Source organism: Castor canadensis, chromosome 12 (genome assembly GCF_047511655.1).
Source record: "Castor canadensis chromosome 12, mCasCan1.hap1v2, whole genome shotgun sequence".
Taxonomy (NCBI): domain Eukaryota; kingdom Metazoa; phylum Chordata; class Mammalia; order Rodentia; family Castoridae; genus Castor; species Castor canadensis.
In genome coordinates, this window is record NC_133397.1 from 37,547,879 (window position 1) to 37,563,546 (window position 15,668).

General features: G+C 36.3%; 1 protein-coding gene across 7 annotated transcripts in view; it reads left to right on the forward strand.

The window, feature by feature from the left end:
• Positions 1–15,668, forward strand: part of Plekhh2 (pleckstrin homology, MyTH4 and FERM domain containing H2) — a 125,462-nt gene that overhangs the window by 67,203 nt on the left and 42,591 nt on the right. For all 7 annotated transcript variants that reach the window (XM_020157403.2, XM_074049591.1, XM_074049593.1 and 4 more), the window contains 8 exons: positions 230–308; positions 1,620–1,714; positions 2,295–2,439; positions 5,515–5,651; positions 5,739–5,849; positions 6,012–6,098; positions 7,401–7,559; positions 13,852–13,932. In XM_020157403.2, the coding sequence (XP_020012992.2) occupies positions 230–308; positions 1,620–1,714; positions 2,295–2,439; positions 5,515–5,651; positions 5,739–5,849; positions 6,012–6,098; positions 7,401–7,559; positions 13,852–13,932 (894 nt within the window). The remainder of the gene's footprint in view (positions 1–229; positions 309–1,619; positions 1,715–2,294; positions 2,440–5,514; positions 5,652–5,738; positions 5,850–6,011; positions 6,099–7,400; positions 7,560–13,851; positions 13,933–15,668) is intronic.

Consider the following 15,668-nt stretch of genomic DNA (forward strand, 5'->3'; position numbering starts at 1 on the left):
ACATCTTCAAAAGATTTTAAAATACCAAGCAAAGATAAATAATGAAATGACTAATGAATGGAAAAAATCTCTACAGTACTATTCACAAAGGCGTGCTTATTGGTACTGGTGAGTTTTATAATAATACTGTACTGTAATGAGTATTAAGTGAAGAACAAATGAAAAACATGTATTAAAACTGATCTTTTTTTTGCTTTAAATACACTGTTTAATCTCTCTTTTACCTTAGGAAAGCAGAATTTATGCTGTAGCAAAATCAGGCATTCGAATGTCTGAGGCCATGAATATGGAGAATGCTAGTAATAAAAGTAAGTGTTTTTTCATGCCACAACACAGAATACATTGAATTATGTAAACATTCAGAAGTTATGTTAATTGATAGTATGATATAGTCACTAAAAGCAGATAATGTATTATTCCACTTAAATAGATTCATAGAAACAGAATCTACAACGCTAATTACGGGGCTGGAAGAGGGGGAGAAGGGGGTTTGTTGTTTGATGTGTTTAGAATTTCAGATTTGCAAGATGAAAAATTCCTAGAGGACTGTCTTACAATGTAAATATATTTAATACTACTGAATTATATTCTTAAAAGTGGTTAAGATGGCAAATTTTATGTTTTTTAAACCACAATAAAATTTTTAAAAAAAAATATGTGATTTTGTATTGTGTTTCACTAGCTAAGAACTTCCTACATGTCTAAAAGTATTGGAATAAATTGAATTATGTAAACATTCAGAAAATGATTTCTGAGTTTGCTGATTTATGTTTTAAAATTGAATTCATCTTACTCAGCATAAGGGTTGAAATATGTCCAAGTGTGATGTAAAAATGACCTCACTGTGGTGCTTTTACCTGAAAGAAGCAAAAATAGAGAAACTGTGGCATTTCACCTATTAAAAGTTGTAAAACTTGTAAAAAAAAATTGATTTCTATGTCTTTTTTACCTTTTCTTTTTTTCTTCCTTTCTTCCTTCCAAAAATTATTATAGAGATAATCTGTGCCCATTATAAAAAAGCAAAACCAAACATCACAGAACTGTCTGGAATAAAAAGAAAATTCCTGTGGTTCCTTCTTCCAGCCTCCTTCCTATCCTACCACTAATCCACATCTTAGAGGTAGCTGTTGATGTTTTACTCCTTTTCAGCTATCTTCTTTTCTTACAGTTCAGGAAAATATATTCTAACCTTTTAACACCAGAGTCACCTGATAAGGATTAAGAATGATAGTGTTTTAATACCACATCAGTAGCAGGACTGTGAATAGTCAGAGAACATCCTCATGGGTACTACTGACAGAGCCAGTCAGTAGTTATTTATACTCACTTTTGCACAGCCAAGCTAAACGTGCATGAAGATGCTAAAGAAATAAAAGCCATGCTTCTTGCTCCCTAAGAGCTTACAGATAACAGGAAATAACATGAGTGAATCACAAACCATATAAAAGAGTGTATTTATCAACCTATAAATGCCATAATTCGTAAAGCAGACTATAACTTATAATCATGTGTTTGTGCAAGTTCTCTTTCATTGGAAATGATGCTAATTCATATTCATAAGAAATAGGCCAATGTGCTAGTTAGAAGGGTTTTGTTTTTAATGTTCTTTTCTGTTTTAGGTTCTACTACCATGCTTTCCTATACCACATCCGGACCTTATACCTCTTTGATATACAAGAATATGACCACCCCCGTCTACACAACATTGAAGGGGGTAACTCGTCACTGTTACAGTGGAACTTGTGGTTCTCTTCATGATGCATCAGGGAACCTGTTTGTTCAAGCTCCAGATTCCATTTTTAGCATTTTACACAGACTCCCCTTTACAGAGTTTTAGAAGTTCACATTAATATATCATAAAAAAGAAGAAATAGGAAGGTCTGGAGAAGATATTTATTCTTATCAGAGCATTAGAGACATGTATCCATTTTCATGTGGTTCCTCCTTAACTCCCTGCCCCAGGATCTTAATTGTTTAAAGGAAACATATTAATGATGTAATGGAAACTCCTAATTTAGAAAGATTTTTATATTAAAGGCAGGATCCCCTTCCTTGCCAGAAGCTAATTAAATTGAAGACCATCAAATATTGACAACCTTACATTTTCAGGAATCTTTTCTAATTGACAAGTTCCTAGCTAATTATAATTTGAAGTTTGACAACATGACTTTCATAATGGCAAAATATGTTCTTCTATTTCTTTTTTAAAAACTGTATTCCATGACTTCTTTCTATAAGACATTTTATGCAACTTTAGAGATGGGTAGAGGGAGTCTGTTTCTGTTTTTCTTTAGAAGGCAACCCAAATAAGTAGCAGCCCTTTTCTGGACGAGTCCTCAGGCTCTGAGGAAGAGGGCAGCTCCATGTCCGGCTCACGGACCTCCGAGTCAGATCCACGCAGCCGCAGTGTGCCAGGCAGCCCCAGAGTCATGAAACGAGGTGAGGGAAAAACTCAGGCCCGCCAGACAACCTGGGCCATCCAGAATATTCATTCTGAACTTTATCCCCAAAATAGGACTTTTAAAAAGAATCAAGGTACTTACTTCAAACCATTGTGAAAGAAGTATTGGCCTAGGACTGAGATGTTTGTGTTTTAGTCATAATTTTCTACTTAATTCCCTGTGATTCCAAACCACAGTCTTTATAATATTAATACTAATAACAGTAACTATTATTATTACTATTATTATTATGTTGGTGGGACTGGCATTTGAACTCAGGGCTTCATGCTTTCACAGCAGGCATTATTTGCTCTGGTTATTTTGGAGATGGGGTCTTGAGAACCATTTGCACAAACTGGCCTGGAACTGTGATCCAATCTCAGCCTTCCAAAGAGATAGGAGCCACCAGAACCTGGTTATTATTATTTGCCTTATTTTGTCTTAAGACAAAAGGGATCACCCTTATTGTGGAAATAAAGGGAGATAATTGGCCAAAATGAAGTTACTTTTTTATAGTTACCTTGTGGCATTTTGGATAATTTGTGCGACAGATGTTTTTCACCTAAATTTGTTATACTACTAAATGTAGCAAAATATACCTAAAACTTGTGTTGGCTAATCTGATATTGAAATGGAAAACAACAACTTTACTTTGGGCATTGTATGATTACTAATAATTTTTGAAGAAATTCTGAGAAAGAATTTCTGAGAGGTCATTTCTACTAAATGACCTCTGTATTTTATAAAAGTCTTAATGTGGCAGTGTGTGTCTGCTCGTTTTCAAATTGTGTTCCATGGAACCCCTGGGTATTTTCAAACTCTTCATCTTCAAATGGAGCTGTTAAGCATTGGTTTAATATTTTGGGCTTCCACATGTTTTCCTGCTTTCACCTTGTCCCCGAGAGCCAGAATCAGGATAGGTCACATTTTTGCTCAGAATACTTCAGTGGTTCTTTATAATGGCTACAATACATTTTATTACTCTTTTATGTCTTCAATTTCATTATCTCCTCTTTCCTCTTATTCAGTCTCTGACCTCATGGGCCTTTTTTTTTTTTTTTGGTGGTACTGGGATTTGAATTCAGGGCCTCACACTTGCTAGGCAGGCACTCCACCACTTGAGCCATTACACTGGCTCTCTCAAGGACCTTTTTGTTCCTGAAAAAAATCACTGGGTGTGATTTTATTTCAGGATCTTTGCACTGGCATTTCCTCCACCTGGCATTCTTCCCCCAGAAGTCTCCGTAGCTGACTTCTTCACCTTCTTCAGCACTGTGCTCAAAGAAATCCACCTCAGTGATATCTACCCTGAGGACATCTTTCAAATTGTAGTCTTTCCTTTCGTCTGCTGACTTCTGGTTACTTTAATCTGCTCTGTGCTTATCATTCATAGCACTTGCTGCCTATTTGTCATCTGTCTCCCTCCTCTAAACTCTGTGTTCCTTGAGGGCTGAAATATTTCTGTTTTGTTGTTGTTCTATCCCTAGCACCTCTCAAAATGCCTGGCACATTGGCCCCAGAGCTGGGAGTCTGAGGTTTGCCCTACAATATTGCCCCGATTGGCTTTTTGATATTGGACAAATCTGTCATGTCTAGGTCTTAAGACTCCTTAGAGAATAAAGGCATTAGCCTAAATCATCTCTCAGGTCCCTAGTTTCTGTTATTCCATGAAAAATAAAGATATTACCACAGCTGTGACTTGTCTGAGTCAGGTATGTAGCGTTATAAGAGTAGTCATATTCTAATAGACCCTTAGATGTTAGCAAACATTCTTAAAAATTGCTAGATATTATAACGAATAAAACCTGAGTCCTTGCTTTTATTTAATGTTTCAAAAGCTCTAAATGTAGTGATTCTGCAAAAGTGACTTGCAAATCACAAATAATTTTCTATAAAGCGACTGAAATATTGTGGAAAATGTTCCATTCAATTTTACTTTATAGCTGCTGGCAAATGAAATAGTTTATGTGTTTAAGTCTTATTGCTTCTCTCTTATGAAACATTTTTTAAAATCTGTAAGCTAGTAGTTTATTGGAATGTTATGAAAAATGCTATTGAAATCATGTTTCTTAATGTGAAGTTACCTTAAAAGTGATTACAGAAATTAAGTAGTTTAAAAATGTAATTCTTTTTTTTTTGAGGTACTGGGACTTGAGCTCAGGGACTTCACCTTGAGCCACTCCACCAGTCTATTTTCGTGAAGGGTTTTTCAAGATAAGGTCTCGCAGAACTATTTGCCCAGGCTGGCTTCGAACTGCGATCTCTGATCTCTGCCTCCTGAGTAGCCAGGATTATAGGCATGAGCCATCAGCACCCCGCTGAAAATCTTGATAATATTTTTTGCCTATATATCAATATATAAATACAATATATATATTTTTTGGTGGCACTGGAGTTTGAACTCAGGGCTTCACACTTGTTAGGCAGGTGCTTTACTACTTGAGCCATGTCTTCAGCTCTTTTTTCTCTGGTTATTTTTAAGATAGAGCCTCACGTTTTGTCCAGTCTAGCCTGGATCATGATACTACACTTCCCACTGTAGCTGGGATGACAGGCACATGCCACCATACCCAGCTATTGGTTGAGATGGGGGTCTCACAAACTTTTTGCCTATGCTGGTCTCAAACCACAATCCTCCTGATCTCAACCTCCCAAAGTAGCTAGGATTATAGGGGTGAGCCACTGATACCTGGTCAATGTTTTTAATTCTTAATAAAAGATACATTATGGCTGGAGGCATGGCTCAAGTGGTTTGAGGCCCTGAGTTTAATCCCCAGTACCAAAAAAAAAAAGAGATATTAGTAGACTATTTCATATACTTTATATATGTAAACAGAGCTGTGGGTATAATCATACCAAAATATTACTTATGTTTCTTTAACTTCCTTGGAGATCTGTATGACTGTCCTAACCTCTTTAGTTCTATTTTCTGCTTTCAAAGTTAGAATGAGATTATATCTAGTCTGGGATGCTTTATGATTTAGGAACATTTTTATTCCACAGAAAAACTCACAGCTGATGTTTGGACTGCCCATATTAAACATTGACTTGGTTTATTTTTTTGTTCTTGTAGGCGTGTCTGTCTCCTCTGTGACTTCTGAAAGTGATTATGCTATTCCTCCTGATGCTTACTCTACAGACACAGAGTGCTCACAACCTGAGCAGAAGCTGCCCAAAACCTGCTCGTCTTCCAGTGACAGTGGGAAAAATGTAAACACTGAATCAGATTTTTAAAAATTAATCAATCAGCTAGTTTGAGCCACTGAAAGGAAACTTGAATTTTTTTTTTTTAATTAGGAACCACTGGAAAAATCTGGCTACTTATTGAAAATGAGTGGCAAAGTCAAGACTTGGAAGCGGAGGTGGTTTGTTCTTAAAGGTGGCGAATTACTTTACTACAAATCCCCAGTGAGTGGAAGTGCTTGCTATTTAGGCCTCAGTTCTTCATATCATAAAGCAAACTCCTTACTGATTTTGTTCTCTGTAATGCAAAATTAATTTGTAAAAGCATTTGGTATTATTACTATTACAATTAATCTACTTACATTTGGTTGTCTTCCTTTCAAACAGAGTGATGTAATTAGAAAACCCCAGGGCCATATCGAACTTAGTGCATCCTGCAGTATTTTAAGAGGAGATAATAAACAAACAGTCCAGGTATATGTTCCTTAACTTTTTCATCTTATTATCATTTTGGTATACAAATCTTAATTCTCAGTTATCCAGAATAGTAAAAAGGAGATTGGATGATTCAATGTTTCTTTATTCACTTTAGAATCAGTTTGGCTTTCAAAGTGTATGTAACATTCCAAGACTTTTTAGTTAAAACTGTAAGTGAAGTTTATGTTGGTTACTTCCCATTATACTTTCTTTGCCTTTTCTTTCTTTATAGTCTTTTTTCCCTATATTTAACCTCCCAGGTATTTTCAGCTGTCAAAATGACAAGCTATTTTAGCAACGGATTATCTGATAAATGAGTTTCCAATAAAATGTTAGTCATCTAGTGTATGATTCAATTCAAGAGTGTTTGTATTTTAATACAGAACCTGACAAATGACAGTTCTTCTGTGAACCTCAGGTGTTATAACACCTAAGTAGGAAAGCTATTGTGACCAGAGGGGCTGTCCTGCCAAATCACACTAGAGAAGTAGCAGCTGCATATTGTACTCCATGCATAAGATCAGTCTTGCCTGAAACCATTAAAACAGCTATTGAGAGATAGTCTGATATATGTAATGTAAATACAGACATTTTATTTCTGAAATGTTTTCAATGACCATTATTTTCTTATCTTGCTCCTTTGGATGGTGAACAACAGTTGCCAGAAAGGTACATGATCAATGTTTTCAGTGGCCTGAGACCTCAAAGTTTTAGAAGGGGGACTCAGTTTTGTCTTGAAGCCTGGCTGTTAAGAATTATTCTTCTGAAATACTTGGGAAATTTGCAGTGTGGTTAATTTGAGACTGGAAAATTTTGAGTTCACAGTTTCTGATTACATGTTAGTTCCAAGAATTTCTCTTCTTGTGTGCAAGATTTTCTTATTTTGTTTATAGTTCATTTCCTCTGTTAAAAAAAAACTCTCCTCTTTAATGGTTAAAGTTATGTTATTTTATTGTATCTTCCAGTCATTCTGCTCCTCATCTCAACAGCCAGGAGCTTGTAGCACATTGAAGGGAGAAAAGGAAAATGTGATGAGTAAAGATAAAATTAGGACCTCAAAATTTTAATAGTATGAAAAATGTTGAAGTAAGCTAAAGTAAAAAATTTAATTATTGTAATTCTCACAAGGTGGTTTTAGTATTTAAATTCTTCTGGAGTAATTTATTTAGAATTTAGGATTCAGGGTTTAGTATGTTTGCTTCCATGTCAAATAATGATGTTTGAAGAATGGACAAGAAAACGTTAATAATCTGAAAATTTCAAAACTGCCTTTCCTCTGGCTTTCTCATCCCATTCTAGTTGACCACTGAAAAACACACACACTATCTGACTGCAGATTCTCCCAATATATTGGAAGAATGGATTAAAGTGTTACAGAATGTTCTTCGAGTGCAAGCTGCTAACCCGCTTTGCCTGCAGCCCGAGGGCAAGCCAACCATGAAGGGCTTGCTGACAAAGGTAGGAGCCACTAGTCAGCTAGGTGAATCTGAGAAGTGGGCGACAGAGAATATACGCAGTGAATATTTATCTTGTTTTGGAGTGAGGAAGGATGTTTTAAGTATGATGCACAAGACAAAAGCAATAAAGATAAAAAAATTTGAAAGGTATGAAAACCAATTAATATGCTTAATATTAAATAAGTTTTTTTCTAATGAGTAAGTAAAGGATGAAAAACAAAACAGGGGAAAAGCCCAAAGGGCACAATGGGAGAGAAATATATACAGTAGAGATAAGAAAGAATACAAAAGATCAGTAAACATTGGGGAAAAGATTTTACTATTACTAATAATTTTTTAAAGCACAAATTAAATAATGTATTTTTTTAAATCTGGTGAAAGGAAGGATTGGGGTTGTGCCTTAAGTGCAAGCACAAGGCCCTGAGTACTACCAAAATCATAAAAATAAAAAATAAAGAAGTCTTTACTCCCATTTTCTGTGTGGGGAACAGGAGATGTTTCTCTTTTCCCAAGCAAGACTCTATCAGGAAAATAACTAAATTATTATAATTAATGGGATTGTTTAATATTATTTTAAAAATTTTAAATCCTATTGGACTTCTTTTAAAGAAAATACAATTAAATATTTACACATTCATAATCGCTCATCACTTGTGTTCTGATTATATAAGAGGTGAAAATTTTAGAGGCAAAAGACATGCTATCATGCAATTTATACATAATAGTGTAGGAGGGTAAATGGGTACTATTCAGTAATATTTACAAATATTGACTAACTCTAGTAAGTCTGACCAACAAAAGTAAGAAAGACTTCTTCAATGCATTCATCAAAGAAGTGTGCTATGTGTTTTCCAAAATATTATGCTACTATGAAAATGTTTTCTTAGTTATTTACATGTCAGGGAACTCTCTGGTATTGTGCAAATATATTTTTCCAATGAACGTAGTACTACTTTAAACCACATTCTTACTATAATTCATAACGAGTTTCCTCTTCAAATACTTTATATACTAAACCCTGAGTTTAATATCATCCCCTTAACTAAAGGTTTGTTACTTTTACCATAATTAGTGTTTTGTTTGTTTTCTTCTTTTCACTTTATCAGCATAGCATTGTCAGTTTCTGCTTCTGTTACACTTCTGTGATTATCTGCTTCTCACTCCACAGCTGCTTTTTTTTTTTTTTTAATTGATATTGGGGATAGAACCCAGGGTCTCACACATGCTAGGTGAGTACTCTACCATTTGAGCCACATCACCAGTCTCTCACAATAGCATCTTAAATGAGTTTAAGTTGATGTGATTATCAGATGACTAAATCATTAGAGTTTATAGACAAGATGCTTATTAATTTCCTTCCTACCATTTGTGAACACTTGTCCACCTGCCTATTTTCACCCTCATAGTCTTATAAGAGAAAAATATTCCCTAGTTATTGAGTGATTTGCTCTGAGCCTACATTCAGGATACATTTTGAAATACTCTAGAATAGCTTTTGAAAACTTTGGAGGGGAAGGTTTTTTTTAAAATTGTCACATTGTTATTGTTATAGTAGAAATATACATATGTTAAGAACCTGACTGATTTGATTCTGGATATTCTGTCTTGTAATTTTCTTTTTAATGATTAGGAAGAACATTTTTTTTTTTGAGGAACTGGTTCTTGAACTCAGGACCTGCCCCTTGAACCACTCTGCCAGCCCTATTTTTGTGAAGGGTTTTTCAAGATAGGGTCTCTCGGAACTATTTGCCTAGACTGGCTTCAAACCACTACCCTCCTGATCTCTGCTTCCTGAGTCACTAGGATTAAAAGTGTGAGCCACTGGTACCCAGATCTTTCTTTCTTTCTTTTTTTTTTTCTTTTTGCATTACTGGAGTTTGAACTCAGGGCCTCATGCTTGTGAGGCAAGTGCTCTACCACTAAGCCACAGTCCCAGAAATAGGAAATGAAAATTCATTTTCTTTTAAAACAATATTATTAAGCAGTTATCACATGCAGCACAATGGGCTGGAGAATATTAAAAATGCTACTGTCCCATTCTTCAGATAGTTTCATTATCTGTGGGGAAAGAGAGAGGCATAAGCTTATTCAGGGGTAAGAAGAAACTTGGAAATGAGTAAATTTATGACATTGATAATGATGACTGATGCTTTCCCGGTATATACTTATCTCCAAACCCATTAAGTTGTACACATTAAATATGTACAGCTTTTTGTAAGTTGATTATACCTCAAATAAAGTGGTTAAAAAGAAAAAAAAATAAGCTATTCATAGTAACATCTGAAAGTGAGATGTATCATCAGATCACGGAGAAACAATTTAGGCTGTTGGGTCACCAGTGATTCCTTTAGAGATTTGCCTTTGTTGAGTCTTTAAGGAGAACTAGGAGTTAAGTTATACCAAATGACAGTGGACAAGGAGGGTAATCCAGGCTAGGAGGCAGCATGACTGAGGCATATAATCCTAAATCATCTACACTAGGAACAAGACCTTTGAAGAAAAAGCTTAGAGGAGCCCCATGGCGGAGAACTATTTTTGTCACATTAGGTACTTTAGTCTTCATCCTGAAGGATATGTGGAACCCTTCAGGGTTTTAAATAAGGACAGTAGGCATATTCACCTTGTTAGCAGATTACTTTGCTGAGAGGAAGATGTGTATGTGGGAAGCAAGGTGGAGATTCTAAGAACAGTTGGTGGAGTGGCTCACATGAAGATAAGGCTCTGAACTGGTTGGGGAAAGAAAGGAGAGGATGAACTTAAATAATGGAGATAAAATCAGTCTGGTTGAATTTAGGGTTAGGGAGTAGAATAAAGTGCTTGAGTGAGAGATGCTGCCTGATAAGAGAGAGCTCAAGAAAAAGGAGCAGTTTTAGGACATGAAAGAGTTAGTTTGGAATGTGTCAATGTTTAGACCTTGTAAGGACATCTTAGTTAAGAAGCCTCGCGGGCAGCAACACCAGTCTACGTCAGGGGAGAGGGCTGGGTTGGAAAGGAACATTTATGTGGTAGGTGAAACCATGAACGTGAAAGAAATCACCAGAAAAATGTGGCGTAGAAAGAAGATATATGACAGTATCATCATGCAGGCTTTGTGACTTAGTGTCCTCATCTTAGAAATGGGGATACTGACAGTGCCAATTGGACTCACAGGGTGTTGGGAGGATTTAGATGAATTTTATTTAAACATGTGAAGTATGTTCAAACATACCTGGCACATCAAAAACACTAAAAACCGCAAGCTATTATCACAAGAGTTTCACCTAGATATTGGAGTCAGCAAGGCTTATGTGGCAGGATTTGTGGTGAAGAGGCTACAAGAATGAGAGTACAGGGAAAGAGAGGAGAACTTGGGAGCTTGTGTTTCATGTGCTGCCATAGGGTCACTGAGATACACTGTTTGTGTTCAAAGTTTAACAGTACTGACAGTGAAGTACCTGTGTATGGACGTAAGGTAATAAAATTACTCTTTTAATAATTAATTTTGCCAAAACCTTGAGGTTGTCTTCAACTCTTTATAAGGATTTTTCTAGTATAATGTGTTTTATTATGTTTTCAGATTAGAATTTTAAGAAATCCTAAAGACTAAGTTTGTATAAGACAGCTTTTGTAGTGAATTGGCAAAGGGAGCCATTGTTCATTTTAAAGATAAATCATTTCAAAAGTACACATGTCTTTAACCAGATGCATTATACTACAGTTTTGAGGAGACTTCTTTCTGTAGTTGCTTAAAGAAGAAGAGATGGATGCTCTGGAATAGAAGATTAAACACCAATTTTAATAAATTTCTCTAAGCCAAAGAAAAGAAAAAATAAAAAAACAAACAAAAACCCTGCAATAACACTGTTGAAAAGTGCAGGATATTTATCTGTAAATATGTGGTTCTAAATTTAATTAAACTGAAACAAGTCTTGCCAAATGAAACAGTTTTTATTTTTTCTCAAAGAGTGTTCTAAATCCACCAATCCAGTTAGTGGTAGAGTTATTTATTTGTTGAACTCTACTTTGAAAACCCAAAGACTGGCTGGGTTTGTGGATTTACAAGAAAACATGTGTTTTACTTCTTATCCATGGTGAGGAAGGAATCATTTGTCATGTAATTGCTATTATCCAATATTTACTGTATCTCATTTGGTCATCACAACAGCCCAGTGAGGTGAGATGTTATGACAACGAAATTGAGAGATTAAGTCAGTTGCCTGAGGATCTCTATCCAGTATGTAGTAGGATTTGTTCTGAAGCCATGGTCCAGGCCTTTTCTACTGTAGTGACTTGCCTGCTATAAAAATCTGCTGTGGCAATATTTTATATTCTTCTCAATATATTACTGTCAGAATAGTTCATTTAAATGAGAGCCTGCAAGGTCCTAAAAAATCTGCATCCCTCCCCAACTCCCCTTTTATAATAGCCTCTCCCCTCTCTTCCTTGGCCTTAGACACTGGAGCCTCCTTCTTGTCCCATCTCTCCCAGACATTTCTGCTCTTCTCTTTGATGACTGTAGGTTTCTCTTCCTCCTTCAAGAATGTATGTTAGTTAGGCCCTGGCAACTGCCATATTTTAAATCATAACGTCCTCTCCACTTGCCCTGGCACCTCCTCTCCTTTCCTGTTTCATTTTTCTCCTTAGTTCTTATCATTTTGGGCAAGTGTGACAACAGAATTCAAGACTTTGTTGTACTGGCCAGTGTCTTGGTTTCCAGGCCTGACCAGATATTGCAGGAGAGGGTCTAACCTGGAAGCAGGGCTAGGTTGCAGGGCCACTGCCAGGGGAGTGGGATTTCAGGGCAAGCTCAACCAGGCATGCCACCCTATAAGGGCTTGGGTGACAGGTTTTTTTAAATCTCTGTCCTACCCTTTGGTGGGAGTGGGTTTTTCCATATTCTTCTGGGATAAAGAATATAGCAGGAAGTATGTGGTAAAGATCTCTAATGTGTTTAACTGGGCAAGACTAGGTCAGGGTGGAATTCATAGTAAGGATCTTCATGAAGCCACCAAGTGATAAGCATTTAATACTCAATTAAAATTTGGGTAAAATGTCTTTCAGCAAAAAATATAAGGAAACTCTTTGTGTTCTTGAGGAAATTGTATATCATATTGCTAACCAAGACAAAGTCTAACCATGTAACTCAGGCCAGCTTTGAACTTATTCTGTAGCTCAGGCTGACCTCAAATGCCCGATCCTCTTGCCTGTGCCTCTAGAGTGCTAGGATTACAGATGTATACCACAACAGCCAGCTAGGAGGCTGTGTCTTCTCATATCTATTTCCCCAGGACCTAGACCAATCTCTGAACATTTAAAATGAAGAGCTAGATCTAAATTCTATCTCATTCACTTAGCAGAGTGCCTGACATAGAGGAGAGGCACTCAGTATATAAGTTTTAATAGTAGTGTATTATTTTGTATGATTCCTTCTGAAGAAGTCATAAAATATTTTGAGTTAATGAAACTTTTACATTTGGGAAATCACTAGAATTCTTTAGGTACTAATTGTCTCAATTCTAAAATTAGGGAGCTAGGGCTGGCGGAGTAGCTCAAGTGGTAGAGCGCCTGCCTAGCAAGTGTGAGGCCCTGAGTTCAAACCCCAGTACTGTCAAAATAAATTTAAAAAAATTAATAGATAAATAAATTAACATAAAAAAATTAGGGTGCTAACCGAGAGAGTCACTGTTATTGGAAATCTATGAAATGTTCTTAATTGAGAAATTTGCACTGCTTTTTGGGTGGTACTGGAATTTGAACTCAGGTCTTTGCATTGACTAATCAGGTCACTTACCTGCTTACGTAAAGACCACTCTGCCACTTGAGCCTTTTTTGCCTTGGTTATTTTTGAGAGTCTCGTGTTTATGCCCATGCAGGCTTGGACTATGATCCTTCTATTTAAGCTTTCCACATAGATAGGATGACAGGTGCATGATACCATGCCCAGCTGTTTGTTGAGATGGGGTTCTTCAGAAATTTTTGCCTGGGATGGCCTTGAACCCAATTCTTTCAATCTCTGTCTCCCAAGTAGCTAGGATTACAGGTGTAAGTCACCTAAGTTTTCACTGTTTCCTAAATCCATTATTGAATCCCAGTCCCAGGCATACTTCTCGACACATAGTAAACCTACATTGAATGTTGAATGGTGAGCTCCAAGGTGAATATTACTCAGGTAAAGCTTATGTAGCCTTTGTACAGGGCAGTTGGAATATCTTGGCAAACTGGATACCTGTAGAGCTTCAAATGGAATGTATACCTTACAATGTAAGTTTTCAGAGTTCTGAGCTACATTGTAACTCATTGAAATATGCTTTCAGGTAAAACATGGCTACTCCAAGAGAGTCTGGTGTACACTTGTTGGAAAGACAGTATATTATTTTCGTAGTCAAGAAGATAAGGTATGTATGTATTTTCAATATGCTAATTGGAGGACATTTTTGCTTATTATGGCTTAAAGTTTTCCCTCTCTCTCATTTGATGGTAGATAAAACTTAAGAATTTTTAATGTGGATGAAATTTAGTATTAAATTTATTACTAAGATAATCACATACCTATCACCTACAAGGGTCTCAATTCTTAATTATAAGCTTTAGTAATTTTTAATTAATGCATCCTTTAAGACCTAGAAGAGAAAAACTTTTGACTTTGACCTCATCCCCAAACATTACTTTCTCATGTGTTCCCATGTTCTGATGGATGAGATAAGGTTGAAAGATGTGACTAACAAGCTAGCAAAGACGTGGAGAGGAAAAAGAATCTAGTCTTGTCCTATCCACCCATTTGCCCATTTATACCTTGTTCTTTTTCTTTCTTTCTTTCTTTCTTTTTTTTTTTTTGAGGCAAGGTCTGGCTATGTTGCTCAGGTTGGGGCCTTGAACTCATTATGTAACTCAGGCTGACCTTGAATTTATGAATTTATGATCCTTTTGTATTATCCTCCTGAGTGTTGGGATTACAGACATGTACCACTATTCCCAGCTGTCTCTTGGTTCATTTTTAAATTAATATCCTCCCCCAAAGAATTTGAGTATGTTCACTTTCAGGATGGAAAGATGGGCTATCTATCAAAAGTGGAATGCATGCCAAGTCATCATTGTGGGTACTTTGCAATTCCTTGCACTAGGATACCTTGCAATTCCTAAAACTATAAAAATGGGCCAAAATGAGCCATGAGTATTTGAATGAAATAATCATGTCAGCTCCACAGAATAGTAGCCTGTGACTGATTAGTGTATTAATGAGACTAAACATCTTGGTCCAGTGACTATGCAGGTCAATTAGCATTTCTCTGATTCATTTTCACACACTGCATTCTTAGGTCTGACCAACTGTATTTAAAGTACATACCATTATTCTCAGTATTGCTAATGGGATGGATGTTAGCACGGTATAGCCATTACAAAGGATACTTCTGAAGTAATGTGGGAAAATGCTTGTTTACTGCCTGAATAAGCACAGTATAAAACTGTATATTCAACATCATCCTGACTTGTTTGTCAGGATAACAGAAGCTACTACACATATTCCAGGTATAAAAGTTTTAATATATAATTAGGTACATACATGACTTTTAGAAAAGTTGTATGCATCAGATTATTTTTAGAAAAGTTTCAAGGGACTCTCAAAGGTCAGGGGACCATAGAAGAGCAGAGAATATTCTAGCCCGAAGGCCTCAGTCAAGTGAGGCACAGGAGTTCCTGGGGGGTAGGAATAGAGCTTCTGGATTTCACATCTGGCTATAGCTGTCTCAGGAGAATAACCTTTTCTTCCACCTGAACTTGAACTTCTAATTTCATGCTGACTGTCCCATGGGCAAACTCTAACTTAGAACCATACAAAGGGAACAGTTCCCTACTTCTCTTCTGCAATTGCAGGAAGACCTTCCAACATAGTGGTTGGGGTACAGAATTCACAGTTCTCACTCCAGCACCTCTATGTAAAAATGTGTATGTGCTGCTATGTATCAAAAAGAACTGTACCAAAATGCTGAGTGATTTCTGTGTGAGAGTGTTATGGGAGATTTTTCCTTTCTGTACTTAAGTTTCTATAATAAGCATGTGTTGTGATTTTTGAGTGGAAAACAACTTAATAAAAATGAATAGCATTGGTCACTTCAGAGAGCAGAGGGCCTAG